At 54.2% G+C, this 25,236-nt stretch overlaps 1 protein-coding gene across 2 annotated transcripts in view; it reads left to right on the top strand.

The window, feature by feature from the left end:
• The window catches only part of KCNC1 (potassium voltage-gated channel subfamily C member 1), a 48,690-nt gene extending 24,125 nt beyond the window's left edge, over positions 1 to 24,565 (top strand). The window contains 3 exon segments of one of the 2 annotated variants that reach the window (NM_001193822.1): positions 13,170 to 14,103; positions 20,963 to 21,151; positions 23,182 to 24,565. In NM_001193822.1, coding sequence (NP_001180751.1) covers positions 13,170 to 14,103; positions 20,963 to 21,151; positions 23,182 to 23,246 — 1,188 coding nt within the window. In that variant the 3' untranslated portion in view covers positions 23,247 to 24,565. 2 annotated transcript variants of the gene reach the window in all.
• Positions 24,566 to 25,236: the final 671 nt, after the last annotated feature.

Here is a 25,236-nt window from a genome sequence, read left to right as displayed (position 1 = left end):
ATCCAGGCTTTGTTGTTCCATTTCTAGAGCACAGGCAGAGTAGATTTAGTCTGATTCTTAAGGGCTCTGGGACTTTCAGAATCATGAGTATTGGTTTCAACTTAAAATCACCAGCTGCATTAGCCCTTAACCAGAGAGTCAGCCTGTCCTTTGAAGCTTTGAAGCCAGGCATTGACTTCTTCTCTCTAGCTATGAAAACCCTCGATGGCATCTTGTTCCAATAGAAGGCTGTTTAATCTGCATTGAAAAATCTATTGTTTGGCGTAGCCACTTTCATCAGTGATCTTAGCTAGATCTTCTGGATAACTTGCTGCAGCTTCTCCTTCTCTATCAGCATTTGCTGCTTCACCTTGCACTTTTATGTTATGGAGAGAGCTACTTTCCTCAAACCTCATGAACCAACTTCTGCTAGCTTCAGACTTTTCTTCTGCAGCTTTCTCACCTCTCTTAGCCTTCCTAGAATTGAAGAGAGTTAGAGCCTTGCTCTGGATTAGGCTGTGGCTTAAGGGAATGCTGTGGCTGGTTTCATCTTCTATCCAGATCACTCAAACTTTCTATCAGTAGTAAGGCTGTTTTGCTTTCTTATCATTCATGTGTCCACTGGAGTAGCACTTTCAATTTCCTTTTAGAACTTTTCCTTTGCATTATTCAAACTTGGCTGACTGTTTGATGCAAGAGGCCTAGCTTTTGGCCTGTCTCAGCTTTCGACATGCCTTCCTCACTAAGCATAATCATTTCTAGCTTTTGATTTAAAGTGAGAGACATGAAACTCTTCCTTTCACTAGACCACTTAGAGACCATTGTAGGGTTATTAATTTGCCTAACTGCAATATATTGTGTCTCAGGGAATAGAGAGGCCTGAGGAGAGAGAGAGAGATGAGAGAATGGCCAGTCAGAACACAGATAACATTTATCAATTAAGTTTGCCATCTTATACAGGTGTGATTTGTGGTGCCCCAAAACAATTACAATAGTAGCATCAGAGATGAATGATCACAGGTCACCATAACAGATATAATAATAATGACAATTGGAAACATTGCTAGAATAACCAAAATATGACACAGAGACACAAAGTGAGCATATGCTGTTGGAAAAATAGCACGGGTTGCCATAAACTTGAATTTGAAAAAAAATTGCAATATCTGTGAAATGCAATAAAGCAAAACGCAGTCAAACGAGGCATGTCTGCATATCCTATATGGAGCGCCTTCCTACTCACTGCCTAATCTGGGAATCTTATTCACGTATTTCTTATTCCAATCTGTGGCTTTCTCAAAAAAATGTTTGAGGCACCTAAGACACACCTACAACAGAACCCTTAAAAATAAAGAAGAAAAAATACATGTAGTATAATGAAGAAAAGAAATAGCTATACCCCAAACCCAGGTACAGGATTCTCCTAGAATTGAGCACTAAATTTAGCCGAGCTCCCTGGCAGTCATAGCAAAAGAGAAAATGTGAAGGGTTTTATGACTCATCATTTACTAACAGAAATGCAGACAGGCGTACTAGGAGACACCTGCTTGTTCTAAGCCCTGAAACACAAGAGGAATTTCCCACGTGGGATCCTGGTATTCCTCCAAGTCTAAGATGCTAATGGGAGAAGGTGAGAGGAGACCCCCATTAGCCTCTGTGTTTATTTACTGTCTGCTCTGCAGGAGGAACTCTCAGTCCACAGGAGCAGGTGCGATATGGGCTCCCGATTGGTCCTTCTGGGGGCCAACACTCAGGCTTCCTGGCCTGTGGGACTGCAGGGGGCACTGTGGAACAGCACACCACACTCCCTAAGGCCTCCCCTAGGGCCCTCTGTACCTGCTGGTGGCCAAGAAAGGTCAGAGTCGCCAGATCCGGCTACAAGGGCACTTCCATGCCACCTTGCGCAGTGGGGCCTGTGCACGCGCCGCCTGCTGCTTAGGGGGCTTATGAAAGGCGATGAAGTCCATTGCTCCCGAGGACAGAGAGACTGATCCAGTGCTGAGACCTCAGGCAAGATTCTATCCCTCTGAATCGCAGCTCCTCATCTAGAGAGTGACGTGATAACACCGCACTGGGCTGGCATGGGGTTTAAACGGGACAGTGCATGGAAAGCCCTGGAAGCAGGGCCTGCCCAAGACTCAGGAACCTGTTGTCATCTCTCTTCTTGTTACCAGAGTTAGGCGGGAAAGTAGGCAGCTCTGGCTTGAGCCCCACTCATCCTGCGACCTTGGGTGTCCTTTCCCTCCTGAGCCCTGAGGCAGGCAGGGGTCCACGTGGAAAACCCTGCAAGCATGGGGACAGGAAGTCCCCCTCACCTCGAGGACCGTGTCTCTCACTGACTGGAGGCCACAGTACTGGGTCTTGGACACACTTGGCCTCGTCCACAGGAAGCTGGCTGTGCGCCGCACCGGCGGTTCCCACCAGGCTGTCCTTGGCTCCTGGTCCCATAACAGGCAAGTGGTAGCAGAAGCATAAAGATTTAGAGAGAAAGGCCTAAAACCGAACACATTTCTCCCTTTAACTATTGCTCTGCTCACCTTCCCACCTCCCTCACCTCTTGGTAATTTGTGAAAAACAAAAACAAAATTCTGTGTTTGGATATTTGATGTTTGTGCAGGGCCGCCTCTACCAGCTCCCAGAATGCCAGTGTGCAAGGGAGCCAGCAGTCTTGGGATTTTGCCCTGGATCTGGGGAAGTCCTAGGCACCTGGCCTTTTCCTCCACACCCCTCAATGTTGTCTTACTTCCTGGGGTGTGTTATTACAGTCCCCATTTTAAGAATGATGGAATTGCATCTTCAAGAGGTTACTAGCCCATAGTCTTATGGTTCGTGGCTGAGCTGGGATTCAAACTCAGGCCTCTGAAGCCAAGTCCAGGCCTCCCTTCCTTCCACCATGCCGCCTACTTCCCAGCACCTACAGTGGTCCATTATGCATCAGACCTACCTAGCATGTGGGTCTCATCTGGTCCCATGGATCCGAAATGTGAGGATTGGCTGGTGGCATCGGAGCCACCTGGGGCACAAATTAAAGGTGAATTTCTGTTCCCACCCGTAACTACTGAGCCAGAGTCTCTGGGCTCTGTGCTTGGATCTCCCCTCAGTCACTCTCCCCAGAACTCTCCCTCCCCTGCCATCCTGCCCATCACACCAGCCTCTGCCCACTCCTGCCTCTTTTGTTCCCCACCAACCACCTCCAGGGAAGGGTTCTTACTCCCAGCTCTCCTTACCACCCTTCCGGGGGCATGGGTTTAGCCCCCACCAGGGCCTCCTTGTTGCTAAATCCAGAGATAGCTCCACCAGCCCCATCCCATGGGATCCCTCTGAGGCTGTCTCCTCAGGGTGACCCTCCCCCCTTTTACTGCAGGACAAGGGTTGGCCATCACTGGACATTGGTCACCTGCTGCTGGACCAAGCTCAGCCTCACTCACATTGCATGGGCTGAGCATGGGAAGGGACAGGTCTCTGAAGGACAATAGTGGCGTTTTGTGCCTTAAACTCCCAGGCACCTCTCAGCTTAGCAGTTCCCATTCCATGACTAGAAGATTCTAGGCTTTTCTACATCAGAGACACTTTGATCCTAAACCTTTGGACAGGACCAGGGCGGGAGGGTCCACCGGAGCTTCAAGGCGAGAGGCTCTGTGTGGGGGCTCAGCGGTGTGTCTGAACACTTCCTTCTTGCTCTCTGTGTATTATTTCAACTCACTGTTACAACCACTGGGAGGCAGACAATGAAGGCTCGGAAAGGGACAGTGACTTGACTACGGTCACCTGGTTGAGTCAGGCCTAAAATGCAGGCGGGTGTGACGTCACGGTCCTGCCGTTTCTGCTCCAGCCACTGCCTCCTCTGATGGGACTCCAGCTGCATTGACTGGATCTCGAAGGCAGGTGAGCCTGAGGGATCAGAGGGGCCTGGAGGGCTGGAGGGATACTGCCTGAGCCAAGACTTGATGAGGAAATTGCCACACTGGAGCCCAGTGCTGATGCTCCTGGAGAATGTGGTTCCCTCTCTGGTCCTGCTGAGCACTCTGCACCCCTGGGCTACTCCCTCCCCGCGCTGCGCCTCTGTCTCTCCATTCCCACCCACCAGGCAGCTTTTGCAACCTCCTCTGAAGACCTCCTCCATCAGTGCTCTGGGCTTCTAATGACCAGGTTTCCACAAGCCCAAGGTGCCACCGATGTAAGACATGTGTGGATACAGGAAGAAATACCATTTCAGGATGTGTGCATTTTATGTGTTTCAACTTTCAAAACAAAGATATGCATCTTGGGATGAAAGTACCATGGGAACCCCTGCCACCTCAGGATGGGCCAGCCCAGCTGTTGTGGGGGCTCTTTCTGGATATGACCCAGGACTATGGTCCAGAGAATGAATTCAGTGACGGGGGCATTGTCTCTTTGGCTGTCTGCGCTCCCTGAGGCCGGGGCGCTGCCTTTTCTGGCCGAGGCTCTTCCCTTTCTCAGATTGAATCCTGGGATGGAAAGTGTCAGTGTGGAGATGCAGGGGACTCCTGAGCTGGGCTGGCTCAGCCCCCCACTCTGCCTATCACCTTCCTCCGGGTCCAGGACAGTCCCAGGGAAAGGGGCACACCCCTGGGGTAATGAAGGAGTGACCATCTCTGGCATGGAAAATGGTCAGGGCCTTGGGTTGAGTCTCGGCTCAGAGAACACGTGCCCAGAGTGCCCAGCCAGACCCTGGTTCCCTGGGAGATGGCCCAGACACGCACATGCACACACTGACACCCATGCACAGCACCCCCCAGCACACTCCCCACACATGCAATGCACACACCCACACCCACGCACAGACCCCCACACCACCCCACACACGCAACACACGCCCACACCCACAGACCCACACACACCACCCCACATATGCACATATACACACCCACACACACACACCCCCACACCACACCACACGCAATACACATCCACACCCACAGACCCCCACACACCACTCCACATATGCACATATACACACCCACACACACCCCCACACCACCCCACGCACACAATACACACACCCACTCACAAACCCCCACACACCACACATGCAATACACACACAGACCCCCAGCCCCCCCCACATGCACATATACACACCCACACCTACACACACCCCCACACCACCCCACACACGCAATACACACCCACTCACAAACCCCCACACCACAGCACACATGCAATACACACACACAGACCCCCACACACATGCACATATACACACCCACAACAGACCCCCACACACCACCCCACACACACAATACACACCCACACACCGATCCCACACACCACCCCACACACACAATACACACCCACACACCGATCCCCACACACCAACCCACACATGCTCATATACACCCACACACACCCCCACACCACACACATGCACATGTACACACCCACATCCACACACAAACCCCCACACCACACCACACACACAATACACACACACAGACCCCCACACACCACCCCACACACATGCACATATACACGCCCACACACACCCCCACACAGCACCTCACACATGCACATGCACACACCTACACTTGCGTAGCCCCGCACACGCCACCCCACATGTCTCCATAGATACACATACACACCCCACAAACCACATATAGCCCCATATACACACACACAACACAAACCACACATAGCCGTGTAGACACACATATACATACACACCACACATCACACACCACACATAGTCCCATACACACACACACCACCCCACACACGTCTCCATACAAACACACATACCACACCATAGCACCATACACGCACACACATAAACACACATGACAAACCACACAAAGCTCCATACACACACTCACACATACCACTCCATACCTGCCTCCATACACACAGGCAAACACTCCATATGTGTTCCCCACACACCCCATACATGTCCACATACAAACACACCCCATGTATGTCCACACACATACACATGAATCACATACAGCACATGTAGCGACCATTTACACAAAACTTGTGCACAGGCCTAGAGTCAGGTCATGTAGACAGGACACACCTATCCCACACTGCCACTGCCCACCTCCCTAACACTCCCCGCAGTGCAGACTTCCCCAAGCAGGCTGCCACACAGCCGTGTTCCTAGAACATGCTCACATACACTCTACTCACACCCTCCACGGAGCACCCTGGGGAGCTCCTCCCGTCCACTGCCCCCTGTGCCAGTGCAGCATCTGACACCCGACACCGCGCTCAGGGGCCAGGCCTCCTGGGCCTGATGGTGCAGGCATTTATTGACAGAACAAAAAAGAGACTGGACCCCTAACCATCCCATTTCCTCCCTGCCCTCCCTCCCAGCCCCCAGCTGGCCCAGCACACTGTGGGCATTCCCAGCCCGCGGAAGTCCAGATGAGGCTAATTCAGTTTCTAAACCCAACTCAACTGACAATTTATTTAGGACAATTGGCCATCCCGCCTGCTCTGCATCACTGACTCCGCATGGATTAACTCAAAGGCTGCACACCCCCGCTGGGCAGATTTAATTAGGCGGAAAAACTGACCTGAAGCCTCTGGGGGCCTGGGGCCTGGATGTCAGCCAGGGCTCCCCTGATTAGTTATCACATGCCCCCAGTGCCTGCAGCCCTACCCTGCCTCAGAATCCTCAGAGAGGACCAATCCAACCCTCACTGTACCCATGATGAAACTGAGGCCCAGAGAGGGGAAGGAACTCGCCAAGGTCACACAGCAAGTGAGCAGCTGCACCGGAATGTTGGTCCCTGCACCACATTACAGCCATCGCCTTGTTCCTGAAACGCCAGACTGCATGAACACAGCTCCCCAAGGCGAACCCCTGAACAGCTCTGATCCGAAAGGCAAGCACAATTTTCTAAAGATGACTGTGGCATAAATAATTCATAAATGAAAGTCATGGCACATATTGGTCATTTTAATAGATAGTAAATTGCCTTTCTGATTTATGGTTTCAGGGGTGGGGTTATGATAAAAATAACGTGGTGATTTATAAAACATTTTCTTAAGTCAACAGATCGTTAGTAGGTTTGTCTGACTTTACAGCCAACAGCTTCACCACCCTGGTTACCATAGAAATGGGATGCCTTGCTCTGTTGCCATGGCGACCACTTTCTAGAACACAATTGGTGGGTCTCTCATGGTTTGTGATTTCGTTTTGGGGGAAAAAAAAACGCCAGAAACTACCAGCTTGGGTTTATGCCGCATTGTCAGACGATCTCGCCTGTGTTGTCTTGAAATTCTACAGGGTGGCAACTGCCATGGCCAGGCTGGGTGACAGTTGCCCGAGGACTGCCCAGCAGAGCTCCCTCTGTGCCCCCTGTCAGACCAGCAGCCCAGGAGAGACTGGCCTCCCTGCAGGCCTGGATCCTGGGTGTGGTGGGACTCAGCTGCTGCAGGCATGGCATGTAGAAGGGAGACAAAGTCTGGCAGGTCACACAAAATCAGGATGCCCACGGGTGACAGGCACAGCCTAGGGTCGGGAAATCCGGGAGATGGCAGCCTGAGCAAGGAAGGCAGAGGAGGCAGAGGCAAGGTGGGCTGGAGCTGCCTGTCCTGTGGCAGGGGAACAGACACTGAGTCAGTTACACCTGGGGTCAGGAGAGAGAGGTCTGCAGGGAGCTGCCGGGGCACAGCCGGGGCCTGCATGTGCTCACAGTGCATATGCTGTGCTGTTATCTCTGCTGCATCGTCTGTGTGTGCCGAGTGTGTATGCACGAGTGGTGCGTGTGTGCGCCTTGCGGTGCAGCACCCGAGTGTTTCTGGTGGCGTGTGGCGATGTGTCTTTGCAAGTGCTATCTGGGCTCCTGTGTTTACTGTGTGGTGGGGACATTGTTGTAGTTTGTGTGCCATGTGCACAGTGTCTGTGCTTAGGTAGTGGATGAGACGTTTGCTTTGGGTCACTGTGTGTATTTGTGGTCTGTGGGTGACTCTTCCATGTCTCTAGGTGGCTTGGATTGGGAAGCAGATAGCTCATGTGGGAAGCAGCCCCCTACTCCTGCCTGTGACCCTACAGCCCCCGGGGATGACAGCCCAGGGTTGCCACATAGGCTTTTCTGAGGCTTACTAGGCAGAGGGTCCCTCTGCTGTTGACATTATACCTTGCTAGACAGGGGCAGTGTCCCCACCCAAGGGGCTGCTCTTGCCCTAGTTGCTAGCAGATTCTGGGCAATGAGGCCTAAGAAGCATTTAGATGTGGCTGGCTCCAGTCTTTGGATCCAGGTAACCCTGCTCTATCACTGGGCATAGGCACAACCTGCTCTTAGGGATTCTGGGCTGTGCCTGTTAAGCTCCTAGACAGAGCCATTTAGACACAATCGGGGGCAGCTCTCCAGTGGGTGGGGCTGCAATTTTAGCTCTAGGAGCTTTGGCGACTCTGGAGGCAAGAGCTTAGGTTCTAGAGCTCAATACACTTGGGAGGCCTAGTCGGGTGAATCACCTGAGATCAGGGGTTCGAGACCAGCCTGGCCAACATGATGAAACCCCATCTCTACTAAAAAACACACACACAAAAAATTAGCCAGGCGTGGTGGCGGGCACCTGTAGTCCCATCTACTCAGGAGGCTGAGGTGGAGAATCGCTTGAACCCAGGAGGCAGAGGTTGCAGTGAGCTGAGATTGCACCATTACACTCCAGCCTGGGTGACAGAATGAGACTCTGTCTTTAAAAAAAAAAAAAAAAAATAGCCGGGTGTGGTGGTGCAAGCTTATAATCCCAGCTACTTGGGAGGCTGAGGCGGGAACCCAGGAGGCGGAGGTTGCAGTGAGCCAAACATGCCACTGCACTCCAGCCTGTGTGACAGAGCAGGACTCCATCTCAAAAACAAAAACAAAAGAAAAACACCTGGGTCCAAGTCTCAGCCTCATCACGAGTGTTAAAACCTTGGCTTAGTCCCCGAACCTCCCTGTACCTGCATTTCCTCCTTGACACAATGGGGATATGACCCTGTCTCACCAAGATGGTGTGAGGACTGAAGGCGCATAGTAGGTCCTCAAGCTTTGGGAGCTTTTTCCTCTCTCCTTCCTATGCACAGCCAGCCCTGGAGAATGGACACAAGGGACCTCGGGCTTCGTTGCTCTTGCTCCAGCTGTGCCTGTGGCTGACCTCCTACTGGTTGAGACTTAGGAGGACACTGGGGTCTGAGCAAGCTGGGGCATCTTCCCCCGCAACCCTCTAGGGGTCCCTTGGGATTTGATGTTGCTGGGGCTCTGCCTGTAACAGAGAAGATCAGGCCTCACAGTAGCAGAGGACAGGAAGGCAGGCGCCCAGGGAGCCTGAGCAGGGCGAGAGGCCTGGCCTCCACCTCTACTGACTCTCTGGGGAAGGGGTCTTTGCACCTGGACCTGGCTTTTGCTGCCTGCTCCCCATCCTCCACTCCTTGGGCACTGGGGCCCAGAGAGGAAAGAATCTAGACAGGCTGTCCATTGATCCCTGAGAAACAAATACTTTTTACCCTAATCTTATAAGGCCTGTGTTTTCCGATAGGGATCTGAACTGAGAGAAGCACTTGAGATGAGAGCTCTGAGGCCTGTGGGGGCGCCTGGGAGTTACCAAGCTCCTGGGACATCAGTGCCCTCTCTGGGCTGTTCCCGTGAGCCTCCCCAGGCACTAAAGAGCTGGAGTTGGAGATGGGCTTGCTGCCTCCCTAGGGTGCATTTAGAGATTCCTGGGGATTCCCTTCAGTTGCTGCCTCCTGTGGGCCACGGCTGTGAAGGGGAGCCTCAACTCAGGGGAAGGTCCACTTAGTAGGGCCCTGAAGGATGAATGGGATATTTCCAGACAGAGACTGACAGGAGCACTCTCCAGCAGAAGGAACAGCAGGTACAAAACCATGGAGGTGGGGAGACACTCTATGGTCAGAAATGGCAGAGGTGTGCACATGGCAAGAATGTTGGGTGCAGGCAGGGAGAGGACCCTGGGAAATTAAATGAGGCCAGGGCGTGGAGAGCCTCATGTGCCAGCCTGGGAAATTTGGGCTTTCTTTGTGGGCTGCATGGGCAGAGCTGGGATTCCAGTTGACAGCATCCTCTGGTAGCCAAGACTGAAGTCTAAAACATGCTTTGATGGCAGTGACCCTGCCCGGAGAGCGTCCCATATGAACAGAGGGTACAGTGGAGAATGGATGTCGGGGGGCGGTTTGGGAAGGGGATGTCCTGGCTGATAGGGCAGTGAGGAGGGGAGGTGCCTCCGGCCTCCAGCCAGGATTGAGAGCCAAGTGAGCAATGGGCCCTGCCTCTTGGCACCGTTCGGTCACCCACAGTGTGCTTGTTCCTCTCCTCCCATACAAAGGCCAGGGCAGGGGGTGCAGCTGGGGGGGGCCTGCCCTGCCCTCAGGGAGTCTCTGGGCTGTGAACACCAACCTCCAGGATGGGGCCTTCTAGGGGGACTCTGAAGCCAGATACCCAGCAGACCAGGATGTGTGTTTTAGCTCCAAGAGCCTTGGCGACTCTGGTGATGGAGAGAGCTCTGGAGCTCATTAAACTTGCAGCCAGAGTGGTGGCCTCTTCCTGTTGCTTCCACGTTGCTTTCCTGGTCTACCTCTGCGGTGCCCAGGTCTGGTCTTTCTGGATCTGGAAGTCATGGCTTTAAACCTCTACCCTGCCTCTCTCAAGTGCACACAAATTACTCTGACCTTTTTCCAGTCTCCTCTAGTTCATAAGGCTGAGGATTCAGCTTTTCAGTCCACTGCATTGTACTTGTCTCTGAACGTATCCTTCACCTGAGCTAGGTAGGGAGCTCCCTGAGGCTGGATTGAGGCCTTATTCAACTCTGCCAGGCAGAACTTGGTGCCTTGTGAGGAATGGATGGATGGGTGCATGGATGGATGGAAGGGAGGGAGGGAGGGAGGGACACAGGAAAGAGGGAGGGAGAGAAAGAAAAACAAAAAAGGAGGGAAGGGAAAAAGAATGAATGGATGTATAGAAGGAAAGAAGGGAGGGAGGGAGAGAGAAAAGAAGGGAGGGAGGATGAGTGGATGGATGAGTGCATGAATGGATTTAAGAAAGGATGAATGGATGCAGGGAAGGAGAGAGGAAAGGAGGAAGGGAGAATGACGCGCTGGTGAAAGAAAGGAGGGATAGGCCAGGTGGGGTGGTTCTTGCCTGTAATCCCAGCACTTGGGGCAGTCAAGGCAGGAGGCTTGCCCGAAGCCAGGAGTTCAAAACCAGCCTGGACAACATAGAGAGACCCTATCTCTACAAAATATAAATAAATAAACAAACAAATAAACAAACAAATAAATAAATAAAATTTAAAAACAGAAAGGAGGGACAGATGGATGGAAGGAAGAAGGCATATGGACCACACTTGATAGTGGCTCAGGAGACAGTTTTCTGAAAATTGCACAATGCTCTGAACCAACAGGACTAATAGTGTCCCCTTGGCATAGCTTAGGCAGATCTCTTCCTGTTTCTAGGCCTCAGCTCCCCATTCGTAGCACGTGGTGTCTACAGACTGCTCTCACTCCGTCATTCTGCGATGCCAGCTTTGTCGCTTCCCTTTGCTCCCAACTTCCCCCAACACAGAATGTGGTTTGGAAGGTCCACATACTTCTTGGTTCCCAGATCCCTGCCAGGTTGAGTGTCAGGCCCTGTGACCATGGTTAATCCAAACAAGACTGTTCTGGGACTTCCAGGGCACCCCCCTGGGTCGGGGAGGGGCATCACTGCAAACAAGGAGGCCCCTAGAGGCAGCATAGCTGCCTCCTGCTGCTGACACAGGGTGCAACCTCGGCCCTCCTCCAAGTGATCTATGAGGGCAGGTCAGAGAACAAAGGTGTCACCCCTTACAGACTATAGCCCAGAGCTGCCTCCTGGAGATGGCACTGCTTTGGCCATGGCTAGGTAGGGAGAAGGGGAACCCAGAGGAGTGGGGTACAGTGAGGACATGCAGGCGGGAGTGACTATCTAGGCCCCTGAGGGCTGACTGGCAGGGGCCCATCCGCCCAGGGCAGGGCCAAGGGAGGGCACAGTATGTTAGAGTCCCGGTGGGCCTGGTAGGAGACTGTGAGAAGAGACCTTGCCCCAGGATCCAGTCTGAGCAGGAGGATTTGAAACTCAGAAAGCTGCTCGATTCTGTCTCCTCGGTACCCATGCCTGCTGCAGGCTAGAGAAACCCAGGGGGTCAGTAGATGAGACCTCCAAACCAAACCAAAGGGTCTCCCGAACCTCTTTGCAGGGGGCCCAGGGCCAGAGCAGGTGGTTCTGGACAGGCATTCCTTTTCACTGGTGCTGTCTGAGAGAGTAGGAGCCCACACATGTTTGGGAAGCCCCAGGCCTCCAGCAGCTTCTTCCTCCCTCCCACTCACACCCTTACCCTAGGGCTGGAAAAGAGTCAAGTAGAGCCTATGGGTTATGGTGCCTTTGGAGATCCCTGGTGCAATTCTCCTGATGCCTGAACCCTCAAACAGTCGCTCTCACAAAAGATCTTTCAGCCTCTATTTGAGTACCTCCAAGGACAGGGAATTCATTACCATGTTGTGGTGCAAGTTCCTAGGAAGACAGAGAGAGGGGGTACATTTTAAAAAGCTGTCTAAGACTATGGGGAAGACATACATTTTTTTCAGTTCTAGGCAGGATAGAACCTGAAAGAGACCACATGAGGGAGGTACAGACTCATGAAAAAGCAGCAAAGAGCCTGGAGTTGGGAGAACAAATGGAGATCTGGCCTCTGAGGGGCTTCATTCCACTCTAGCTATCCCCTCTTATTTCTTTGCAAACTTCAGCCCCAGCAGGCTGGGTCACTTTTATTGGGCAGGGTGTAGCTAAATGCCTTAACCAATCAGTTCCAAATCACAGTGGCTGAACACAATGGGAGTTTATTTCCCACTCAGGTCTAACAGTTCAATGTGGGTATTTGGCCGATGTCTTTCTTTTCAGGGACCCAAGCTCCTTCCCTCTGTAGTTACGCTAGTTCTTGGGGCTTCCACATTTAGCTGGCAATAGGGAAAGAAGAGAGCATCAATAGGGGGAAGAAGAGAGCATGGAAGACAGAGTAGGAGGGTTTTAGAGCCTGCCCTGGCGGTCGTGCAGGTCCCCCGTGCCCTGAGGAGAGAAATGTAGCACGTTGTGATGCAGGGGGCCTAGTGCAGGCATCTCTCCCAGCCTGGCCCTGGGACTGGACAGAGGCAACCCAGGCTTCTCCACTCTGGGTGGGCCTCCCCCTGACACTGTGTCTTTATCCCCACAGTATGTGGCCTTCGCTTCCCTCTTCTTCATCCTGGTCTCCATCACCACCTTCTGCCTGGAGACCCACGAGCGCTTCAACCCCATCGTGAACAAGACGGAGATCGAGAACGTTCGCAATGGCACACAAGTGCGCTACTACCGGGAGGCGGAGACGGAGGCCTTCCTCACCTACATCGAGGGCGTCTGTGTGGTCTGGTTCACCTTCGAGTTCCTCATGCGTGTTGTCTTCTGCCCCAACAAGGTAGAGTTCATCAAGAACTCGCTCAACATCATTGACTTTGTAGCCATCCTGCCCTTCTACCTGGAGGTGGGGCTGAGCGGCCTGTCCTCCAAGGCTGCCAAGGACGTGCTGGGCTTCCTGCGCGTCGTCCGCTTCGTGCGCATCCTGCGTATCTTTAAGCTGACCCGCCACTTTGTGGGCCTGCGGGTCCTGGGCCACACGCTCCGCGCCAGCACCAACGAGTTCTTGCTGCTCATTATCTTCCTGGCCCTGGGCGTGCTGATCTTCGCCACCATGATCTACTACGCCGAAAGGATAGGGGCACAGCCCAACGACCCCAGCGCCAGTGAGCACACGCACTTTAAGAACATCCCCATCGGCTTCTGGTGGGCCGTGGTCACCATGACGACCCTGGGCTACGGAGACATGTACCCGCAGACGTGGTCCGGCATGCTGGTGGGGGCCCTCTGCGCGCTGGCGGGCGTGCTCACCATCGCCATGCCCGTGCCCGTCATCGTGAACAATTTCGGGATGTATTACTCCTTAGCCATGGCTAAGCAGAAACTACCAAAGAAAAAAAAGAAGCATATTCCGCGGCCACCGCAGCTGGGATCTCCCAATTATTGTAAATCTGTCGTAAACTCTCCACACCACAGTACTCAGAGTGACACATGTCCGCTGGCCCAGGAAGAAATTTTAGAAATTAACAGAGCAGGTAGGAAACCTCTTAGAGGCATGTCGATCTGACCTTTCACCTCCGCCCCTTGTAGCGATGATTCCAGATCCAGTCAGACTGCTTCCTTAGTTCCGTGGGTGACCCCGGACCCCGCACTCAGTCTCGAGGTGTGGAGCCTGAGGGCCCAGGGAGATGCTGGGCGGCCAAATTCAGAAGGCGAGAGCCTGCTAGAGGAACCTCACTGGTGCCCCTGGGTAAGGAGGTTGACGCGGTTGGTCTCCTGATGTTCTGAAGAGACAACGCGGCCCGCCAGGTTGCTGAGGACTAACTTAGCAGGAGCCGGGGGGCTCTGCTCGGCGGGGCAGGAGTCCCGCGTGAGGCTCTGACTCAGGCCACTGACCCGGTGTTGGGACAGGGCAGGGGCGGGTGTGATTTGGAAATGCCAGACAGCCTTTGATCTGGTCCTTACCACAGCTCCCTTCAGGCTGTGTAGAGGGCAGAGATGGTGCATGGGATCTGGGCAGGAGGGTCCCTTGCAAAGGCAGGAGCAAGGGTTCTCACCCCCAGCAGAGCCTGTCTCCATAGCTGAGTAGAATTCCTGCCCTGATTCGGGCTGCCCAGCTCCAGATCCTTCCCAGGAGACACCTGTAGCCCTCCGTGACAAGCTTACTTACCCCATAGCATGCCGAACCAACTCATCTTCTACCACCACTCTAGAGTTTAGCCTTTATCTTTAGGAACCTGTTGGAGTGACTCTAGCTTTCACGTTGTCTGTTTGGGTTGATGGTCGAGTGGGAGTTTCCGGTGACCTGATGGAAGCAGCTGCCGAGCAAAGGACTAGAGGGGGCCGCCACCCTGGGCAGCTTAGATGAAAGCGCTACAGACCAGCAACAGCCTCCCACCAAGGGTTCTCCCCATTTCCAGCAGTAGGGACTGCAGCAGCAATATAGACATCCCAACCAGCGTACAACCACTTTCCCGAGAATTCACTGGGGGCCGGGAGGGGGGAGGGGGGCATGAAACAATACTAGTCACCGTGGGATATATTCTAATATTCCATGGCTAGTGGTTCGTTATGGGACTATCTCAGTTTTATGAGAACCTGCACATAGCACATAAAGTTGATCATGGGGCTCTGGTCCGAAGATATAAAGCCCATAGTCTACCTCTACCCATGGAATACCATCGACTTATTCTGTGGACACAGGGATTTCAAAGGAACAGATGACCCAGAGAAGAATGACAGCACTGAGTAAGAAGGAGTGCCGGGTGAGCGGGAGGTTGACATGACAGTTAGGTGGCATTTAGTCTATGAAGGACCTCCCCATGCCCAGGTCTGGCAGGAGGCTGCGTGGCTAGCTCAGCCCCAGGTGGGGAAGTTTCCCCCTGGTTTGGGTGGCCTCTCCCAGTGGACGAATGATTTTCTTCCCTGCTATCACGCTCTCTGACCCACCACCCCATCCCGATCCTCTCCTGGCTTTATCCCACAGCTATGCTGGCCTGAGCACTACGCCCAAGGCCCATTTCTTTGCCCATGGGGGCTTCCCGGCCCTTTCACCCTGCCTCATACCCTCCCCTTCCTGGGATTTCTGTAGGTGCCTGAGAGGAACATGGCCAGGGGTGGGCAGGGGTCTCTGAGGCTGAAACAGCTCCGAGCTCTCTGCTTTGGATTAGCTAGTTACTTGATTTCAGGAGCTGCCAACAGGGCTCTGGGCCTCTAGGGGGAAGGTGTGGGCTGGCCAGGCCCCAGCTTCCATGTGGGCCTAGCAAGAAGAGCTCAGCCTGAGTGGCATCACTGTGGCACTACCTGGTCCTTCCTTTGCATCCTCCCCAACACTGGATCTTTCAGGATTTTTGCCCCAAGCACGGTTGCCCCAGGCCAGCCAGTCAAGAATCCCCACTGCTCTCCAGGCAGGCCCAGATTCCTCTGTACTCTTGGACAATGACAGTATTATCCTGTGCGGAGTCCCCCTGCCCCCCAGGGAGTGCAGATGTGTTTGTTCAGACATGCACACCAGCTAATCCCAGGACACAAAACCTGTAAAACCCATGCACTCCTGTGGGATTGCCCCTGGGCTCCACAGTCTCTCCCCAGCCCTGCTTTTGGGAGCCACCTTGCCCTAGTCTCAGGTTTCAGGGGCCCAGAAAGTTCTGGCTTGGACAGTCTCTGTGACTGAGGAAGTATTTGGGGCCCTCCCAAGTTTGCCCACTGGAGCTTGGATGCCTGGATCCCTCCTGCCTCCCCAGCATCCCAGCTGTGCTCCCAAGCCCTTCCCAAGCACTCACTTCCCAGTGGTGTTGGTGCTGTCCTGATATCCTGACCCCTGAAGCTCCAGCCTCATCCCTCACCAGAATACTTCTCCCTCCAAAAGCTGGCATGTGAGACCTCGGCTATCCACCACCAAGAGGAGCTGTGGTCTTTAGGGGCGTCGTCCCCACCTCTGCACCCCGGAGTTCTTCCCATTCGCCTTTTTTCCTACTTGCAGCCATGCACCTAGATGGGCAAAGGGTTGGGGTGAGTTTGTGGGAGAGTGAGGGGGAGGCCAGGGGCAAGGAGGGTAAATGTGGCCCCACGGGAATTGTGAGAGATGAGATGCAGCCCCCCAAGACCTTTATAGCCTCACTGTACCCCCAAGGAAGTCTAGTGGCCTCGCCAAAACCTGAGGTTCTCCAATTCCACTTTTAAAACCAGAGTTAGGGGCTGTGTGTGGCATGCTGGGTTCTGAGGGCATCCCTCCCGCTCCCCCAGGCCAGCCCCCAGTGGTGCCAGCAGCACCTGCCCCTCACCTCCACCTCTTGGTCTCGCCTGAAGCCTCAGTCTGTGTGTCTGTCCCAGGGACAATCTGGTCTCCTCCTCTGTGCTGTGGCTGGCATGGCCTCAGTGTCTGAGGTCTTGTCCTGGGAGGGGTATCAAGAATCCAGTTCTCACCTGGTTGTAAGACCTCTTGGGGGATGCTAGGAGGGTACCCTGGCACAGCCAGGGATTGCCTGGGGCTGAGGGGCCTAGGAGAAGCTACTTCTCTCCCAGAAAGGGGCTCCCTCCTGCATCTGCATTTGGACGCCCAGACCGCCCGCTCTGGACAGCCCACAGTGCCTCCTCCGTCCTGCCATGCCCATTCGCATGTGTCTTGTCCATCTCTGCTCCTGTGATGTGGGTCAGTCCTTTGTGGTGCCGCGTCCAGGGCTGCAGGGTCCCACGTTGGTGAGCAGGGGGTGGCCAGGAGGGAGGGGTGGTGGCTGGGCTCCCTTCCTGCCCAGGGCACCTAGAACAGCCGCGAGGTCCCAGAGAAGCCCCTGCCTGGGTTCCCTGGGAGCTAATCCTGCAGCCTCTGGGTTATCTTTGGCCAAGGGGTCTAAAGTCCCCTATCCCCAGCCCCTCTACTTCCCCTGCTGGGCTGCAGTGGCTGCCCAGTGAGTGGTGCTATCCATGGGCAGGGAGGGTGCTGGGCAGAGCTGACTAGGCAGCGGGTGGGGCTAAAAGAGTTTCTGCAGGGACCCAGCTGCAGGGTCAGCAGCATGGGCCCTGAGTGGGGTCCTTGTTGTCCTCAGGTGGGCTGTGGGGGAAGTAGCGGAGAAATGAAGTGACACTGCGGGCCAGGCATGGGTGTTCTTCTCCGTGTTGTTCACATTTTCTCTCTTTCTCTCTCTCTCCACTAATGTTTTTCTCTCTCTCTCTCTCCTCGTTTTGTTGCATGACTTGTGCCGGTTCTCGTGATTGTTCCCTGCTCGTGTCTCACAGACTGTCCCCATTTAGCCTGGGACTTTTTTCCTGAGTCCCCAGCTGGGCAGATCCCTTGGGGCTAAACCCAAGGAAACGCCCAGCAACCCCCACCCCACCCCAGCCCCGCGTGCGCCCCTCTGGTGCCCGCAGCTGGTGTGAACAGTAAGTACTTTGGCGGTGCCTGGAGACCAGGGCAGAAAAGCCAGCTCTGCTGACTGAGGGCCCAGCCTCGGGTTCTCCTTGCTCCAAAGTTTAAAAAAAAATGACCCTCTCGCGGATGCTCATCTCAGCCCATTTCAAGCCTGGAAACCATCTCTGAGACGCTCTCCATGCTGCCATTTCATCACTGCAGGCCTGTGGGTCTAGTGGGGGCCTGGGGGCCCTGGGCTGGGGGAGGCAGGGCCCCCAGCCTCTAGAAAGCAGGTGGGAACGGAGGCTCCTAGCCACTATCTCATCCAAAGGACGGGGCAGGGGCGGGGGCTTACACCTTTGGCCTTCTTCACGGGTTTCCCAAATTTATACAGTTGGCCCCTCCTTGGTTTCTCTTTCTTCCAGCCACCCCTCTGGAGTGGGGGAGGGAGAATGCCCCAGTTTCTGAAAGCATCTTAAACCACAGATAGACTAACAGCCAGTGGGACTGGGCCCATTCACAGAGCAACGCTTAAACTTCCCCACCCAATCATTAGCCCCTCCTCAAAGGTTAGGGTTGAGAGAAGCACGCCCTAGAGGTGTCCCAGGAATCCCCCAGGAGGGAAAGGTGCCAGGCTGTCATCCCTCTAGGGATCCCTGATGGATGCTGCTTGTCCCCTGCCCAAAACCATCCCCAACTTTGGGCCCTTTAGAGATTGTGGGAGCTGGGAGCCCCCAGGGCCTGGGGGCTTGTGGGCAGAGCCAGTGGGCGGGGGCCCAGCATTCAGAGCCAGAGAAGGGTCTCAGGTGGCACCATCTCCGCAGAGGCAGACGCAGAGGCAGAGAGAAGGCACCCCCCCACTCTGACCCATCCCCCCCAGGCAAGAACTGCAGGCTGTGGACACCTCCCCTGGCAAAGGATGGCCAACAGAGACTCCGAGAGTCCTCACTCCCCGCCCAGAAGGAGACGCTGCCTGGAGGACCCACTGTTCTCCCCTTGAGGAAAATTCATGCAGGGTGCTATGGGCCTCAACCCCCACATCGTCATACGCATCCTCTCCATAATGTTTCCCTCCCCTCTCCCAGCACCCTCCTCCCTCAGCCCGGAGACCCTTGGATGGAAGACGGGGCCAGCCAGAGTGGGAGGCAGAACCAGCGTGTCTGTGAGCACATGTGTGTGCCTGCAGACATGCCCCCAGACCCCAGAGATGCCCCGGCCCCAGTCACATGGTGTCAGAGTTACCTTGGCAACTGGCCTTTTTGGTTCAGAGTAAATTGGGAAGTGAAGCCCCTGGGATTTGTCAAGAAACGCACTGTACGTGAAATGCTTTGCCATCTTGTACGAAAGACTTTTTTTTAAGTTCCAAAATTATGATGGGATTTTTTTGGATTTGCTTTACGAATAAACCTGATTGGTCCATTTCTCTTTTGACTGACTGCCTCTTTGTAGTGACATGATGTGTACACGGGTGGTGATCCCACCCACGTGCACGCCCAGTGTGTGCACGTGGGGAAGGATCACTTCTGCGTGTAGTTACATGATGTGAACAGGATCACGGGAGAGTGTTCAATCGGGTGGACATTGTCTCCAGCCTTTTCGCCCTGTCTACTCTTTCAGAGAGCCTCCCCTAACGTGGTCATGCCCAAGTTGGTTTCCCTCTTCCACAAAAGGGCTTGTGCTTGAGGCTGTCACCCTAGATGAAGTATTGGAGTTGGCTCCACCCTGGCCAGGAAGATTCTGCTTTGAGGGCAGAGAGTTTGGGGCAGGTTCGGTCCTCAAGAGTGATGGGATGGGGGCAAAGACCAGTTAGGGCTACCTCTGTCAGCTCCAGAGGCTTCCACGGCTCTGCTCCAAGATCTTGGAGAGACGGGGCTCCTTGCTCTGGCCACATTTTGCCCCCCACCAAATGTGCTCCCAGACCTCCTCCCAGGCTTCTTCTCAGGCTGCCACAGAGGTCAGAACTCCAATTTCCCCCACCCAAGTCCATCAGCCGCTGTTGTCTTCTACACCTTCATCTGCCTTGCTTTGCCGGGGACACTGACCAGAGGGGACAGAGGAATGGGAGCCCCTCCCAAATCCATGTCCTGCTGTCACAGCCTCATGCATACATCCTTGTGGTGCCTGTGCAAGCTGACCAGGCCTGCTGGGGGCAGCATGGAGTGGAAGACACTGGCTTGATATGTGTGGGGACCAGAGCAGACCGAGTGATCAGCTTGGGTCTGTCCGTGTGGGGGATGGAGCAGATGGAGTGGTCAAATTGGGTTTGCATGGGCAGAGAGGAAACTGTGTGACCAGGACTGGTCTGTATGGGGGTCGGGGCATACAGTGACTGGACCAGGTCCGTGTGGGAACAGAGTAGACTGTGTGACCAGGCTTAATCTGTACGGGGAACAGGGCATACAGAGTGACCTGCTTGGGTCTGTACGGGGTTGGGCGGGGCGGGCGCAGGCTGAGTTATTAGATGGGGAGTGGGGGCGGTGTGAACCAGGTGATCAGATGAGATCCAAACGGGAGATGGGGTAGAGTAGATGAGGTGGTCTGGGCGGGGCTAGGGAAGCCCAAGCAACTGGCTGGCTGCGGACGGGAGGCAGCCGGGCTCTGGTCAGCAGCAGAGGGGTCCGGAAAGGCCCCTCTCTGGGCTGGAGTGTTTCTGCGTGTCAGTGTCTGTCTTCTCCCTGAGCTGTGTGTCTGGCTCTCCCCCATGACTGCATCCACACCATCCTGTTTCATCGGCCCTGCCTGGGGCTCGGGGCCGACCCCCAGCACCACACCTGCTGGGCCCATCACCAACTCATCTTTTTGCAAACTTTGAGCAAACCCAGGAGTCCCCACTCCCAGCACTGTGGGCAGCCCGAAGGCTGCCTGAATGAGCTGAACTCCCCCAAGCCCCCTGCCTTGTGCCTTCCTCCCTCCACAGCCCGCCCGCTTTTCCGTCCTCAGGGACACTCGAGCTGCCCTCTGCCACTACCCCGCTTCTGGCCTGTCCCCCCCTGCCCCCCACTAAACAGTTTTCAGTGTCTCAATAGCTTCTGCTTATATGTTTGAAGATTCCAAACTGAATGGGGAGGTGGCGAAGGCCGCGCTGGCGAACGAAGACTGCCCCCACATAGACCAGGCCCTCACTCCCGATGAGGGCCTGCCCTTTACGCGCTCGGGCACCCGCGAGAGATACGGACCCTGCTTCCTCTTATCAACCGGGGAGTACGCGTGCCCACCTGGTGGAGGAATGAGAAAGGGTATGTAGAGGAAGCTGGAGCACTGTGCATCGTCCGGGCCGCCTCGCGCTCCTGCAGATGGGTGGGCAGGGCGGCGGGCAAGGGCGCTGAGGGGCAGGCAGGCACACCGAGGGGGGCAAGGATGGAGGGAGTCTGCCAGGGTCGGCCCCTGGAGGGCTGAGGTCCTTTCCCCCAAGTGAGATGTCAGGCTCGAAGAGAGAACCTGAGGCCCTGGCAGCTGTGGGTTGGTATTGAGCTGGGAGTTGAGAGGTGACTGGACAGGTTGACTTTAGGCCATGACCCCAAGGCAGGGGGTATCCAGGAATGCAGGAGGAGCCTTGACTCCCCTAGGTTGCTCTGGCAGATGGCAGGTCAGGTCCCAAAGGCAAAGTGATCTCTCCTCTCCCCTGGTTGAGGAGGGCAGTGGAGTGGGCCAGGACCCTGTGAACTTAACTACCCAAGATCCATGTTCTTGGCATGGAAGAGGTATCCTTGAAAGATAATCAACCCACAGGCCAGAGGGAGGAGAGGCAAGAAGAGAGATGTCTTCAGGGCTTGGGGGTAAGGCCATTGTCCTTGTAGTCAGAATATTGCCAGTGGCAGATCGAGAACTTGCCAAGAGAAGGTGGTTGAGCAGGACGGTGCAGCGCCTTCCATCCCCAGCACCTGTGAGCTTCTGCCCTGGGTGTGGTCAGCACCCTCTTGTGGTTGGTGAAGGCTGAGGCCACTGGTGGCCTCTGTTCCAGGTCTCCTTGTAGTCAGAACGCTAGGCTAACCCCACTGGAAAGAAAGGCTTCTCCTAGAGCTTCAGCACGGGCTGGGGAGAGGCTTGGGGTGGGGGCCCAGGGCGCCTGAGCTCAAGGCTCCAGGTACTGGCCCAGACCTAGAAGGCAGAGGACGCCTTTCTTGGTGCAGCAGACTGGCTGGGCAGCTCGTGCATGTCTTGAAGCGCCTCACATGCGCACACAGATGCATGCTGACCGGGGTGAGCAGGCTGGGTCAGAAAAGGAGTTGGGTTTTTGAAATCAACAGTTGGTGCAGCCTATGGTCACTCACAACTGCTCCAGTATTTGAAGTGATTAAACCATATGCAGGAGAAAACACAGAATGCAAAAGCAAAGGCAAACCGAGAAGAGCAGAGGCAGCCCGCACAGAGATGAGGGAACGTGGTTCTGGTCACTGGTGCTTAGTTGTGCCCACCTGATCTAGGCTGGTCTCTGCTTCTCTGCCCTGCCCAGCGGTCCTTTGGGCCCTGGCACGGTATGCAACTCCCTGCATGGTGCTGCATGGCGGAGGGCTGCCAGCCTTCAGGAGGGTCCCATTCTTGGCACCGGCCATGGATGGGCCTGATGTTCCCCTTTGCGACTGGCTTTTTCCCAGTTGGAGGTGCTAGAATCCCCAGAAGCAGAATACCCAAAGAGTGAGGGGAAAAGCAGGTAGATGGTTTCCAGTGTCCGTGCCTGCCCAGGAAGCTCTCGTGGGCTTTCTGTCTCCGTCATCTTGAATGTTAGACCAATTGGTGTGGCCCCAGAGAGCAGGCAGGACAGTCTCTTTACTGTGCTGCCGGAAGCCCAGGGAGTGTGGGACAGGAGCAGACCCCCTCCCTGCAGTGGCTGGGAGTCCAGTGGTAAGCACGGTCCATAGGAGATACCCATTCCTCAGTCCCACCGAGGCTTAGGTGCCAGAGTCTTTGGGAGGCACTAAGGGTGAAGTGTTCCCACCCACATCCATTTGGCCCGCGCTCTCATGGAGCCATGACAGCCGCCGAGGACTTGTTTTTCTCAGGCTAATTCTGAGCCACAAGGCATGCAGGTGTGTGAGTCAATGTGCAGAGCAGAAGTAGGGACTCATCCCATTCCCCCAGGAGAGAGAGAAAGAGGCGTGCTAGGCTGGCTCAGTGCATGGGCAAACCAAGCCAGCTGGAGAAGAATCTGCCTGCCTCTGCATGCGGCTGTTCTGTCTTTCCTCCTCCTCCTTAAAAACTAAGTACCAAGCGGGATGGGAGAGCCAAGAAGAGAAGCTCAAGTGTTAATTGTATTCTTTACATACAGATCTTTGCAAAGAAAGCCCTGTCATTGCTAAGTATATGCCGACAGAGGCTGTGAGAGTGACTTGACCAGGCGGCTTGGCCGAGGACACTGGTGGCTATTAAGCATCTGGGTGGATCTGCAGCCCCTCCTCACCCTCGGACAGAGTAAATTCACGCCATGCAGGTTTGCCGGACGAGTCCGAGTGGCCCAGGCATTGTACTAGGACGGACGTAGCTTTTTCTACGGCCAAATGGTAACTGACCGTAGAGGATTTCTTTTCCTTCTTTTCATTTTTTAAAATTTTATTTTATTTGGGGAGGGGGGGTGGAGGGGCTCCTTAGCATGACTTGCATGAAGTTAAACAGAAAACCCAGCAAACCAAACCCACCAACCCCGTGCAACTGTATGATTACCCTGAACAACAATAACGAAAAGGAAAACATCAAAAGCCCTCTATTTTCTTTCAAAGCTCTTGACTTTGACACATGTTGTTGGAGCCAAACTGTAACAGCGTTCGGTAGAAACCTGTACATTTCTGGGGGTGAGGGGCGAGGGGAGGAGGGACGGAGATGGGGAATGGATTGCTTCCTTTTTGTACACAAGATCGAGAGGAAAGCTTCCAAAAAGGGCAGTTGGTCAGTCATCGGTCATATTGACCTCACCTTCATAGTTCATCTCTCACGTGGAAACTGAGAACTTTGCTCCAAATAGAATTGTGGAAACTCGCACGGCTGCCTTCTTCCCCGTTTGGCATGCTTGTGACCCAGCGGACATCTCCCCAAGACCCCTGACAGCAGCTAGTCTAGGTTGATTCTCTCATCTTATCGGTGTAGATCCAGTGTGACCAACTTTCATAACAAATTGTTCATAGTAAATAATCACCACATATGGATTTTCCAAGTGTTCCATTAAAACCAGGATGTAGAGCACCAAAAGATCAGGACCACGGGAGGAGCACCCTCCTCCACCTTTACTAAGGCACAACCTGGCATCGTATGCAATTTAGTACTTCAGAGTAAAAACCTGCATGCCCAATGTTATGCAAAGCGATTCTAGCATGAAATAAATTTTGTATCACGGTTTCTGTATAGTCTAAAGCAGATTTGTTTTCCTGAAGCAGTCGGAGGTTTGCAGAGACACACTTCTGCATCTCGAATAAATATAGTATTTTCCCAACAGAAACAGAGGACAGTAGCTTGGCTTTGGTCTGATTCTAAAATTAGTGGGGTGGGGGGGAAGGATGATATTTTTGAAAAACACATGCTTGAGTTGAAAAAAATGCAACATCTCGAGCTTTCACTGCAGCTCACAACATTTCCTGGAAAGAGAGCAATGATGCTTTAGCTCAACGACCTCCCCTCCCTGGGCCCTGGCCCCCGATAATAAAAAACTGACTTTTGAGATGAAGCATGAATTTGGGTTTTTATTGCCTTCAGGCAGTGTCGTGGTTCTGGTCTGGGCCTCTGGTCCCCTGTGGCTGGGCTGGGGTAAACCTGGGCCCTGGCTGCTCTCGTCTCAGGTGCTTGTCGTCTCGCTGGGGGAAAGTCAGGCCCTAAGGAAGAAGTTGCCCTCTACAGCTTGGTTGGGCAGGGTGGCCCCTTGGGCTGCAGATCCTGTTGGGTCAGGGGAGGGAGGCAGCTTTCAAAGCCACAGGGCTTATAAGGTCCTAAGACCAGAACATCCTCTAGGGGGTTCACCTGACCAGGAAACTTCTCCATGAATCATGCCATACTGATGGGCCATGTTAGAGCTCCCAGCCCCTTATGCAGACATGGTCACCTCACTTCTAAGGCCATTTTTGATTCTGATGAAGCCAGAGGTAGGGTTTGACTGTCAGATCTGGGTGCCCTACCCAGCAGCACCCTTGCCAGGCCAAGTCTGATGGATGCCCTCATCACATACCCCTCTCTCGGCCTGGAGGCATCTTGGGAGGGGTAAAGCCCTCTCCTAGGGATCTTGACTGTCTTGGGTTGTTCACTTGGTTTTGGTGGCAAAGTGGAGGTTTGGGGTTCCAATTCTTTTCTATCCATTAGAGACTCCAGGAATGCTTAGGTGGAAAGAGTCCATAATGGCCAT

This window comes from Macaca mulatta, chromosome 14 (genome assembly GCF_049350105.2).
Source record: "Macaca mulatta isolate MMU2019108-1 chromosome 14, T2T-MMU8v2.0, whole genome shotgun sequence".
Taxonomy (NCBI): Eukaryota; Metazoa; Chordata; class Mammalia; order Primates; family Cercopithecidae; genus Macaca; species Macaca mulatta.
Note: the sequence above shows the minus strand (reverse complement) of the source record. Positions and strands in the feature narration are given on the sequence as shown.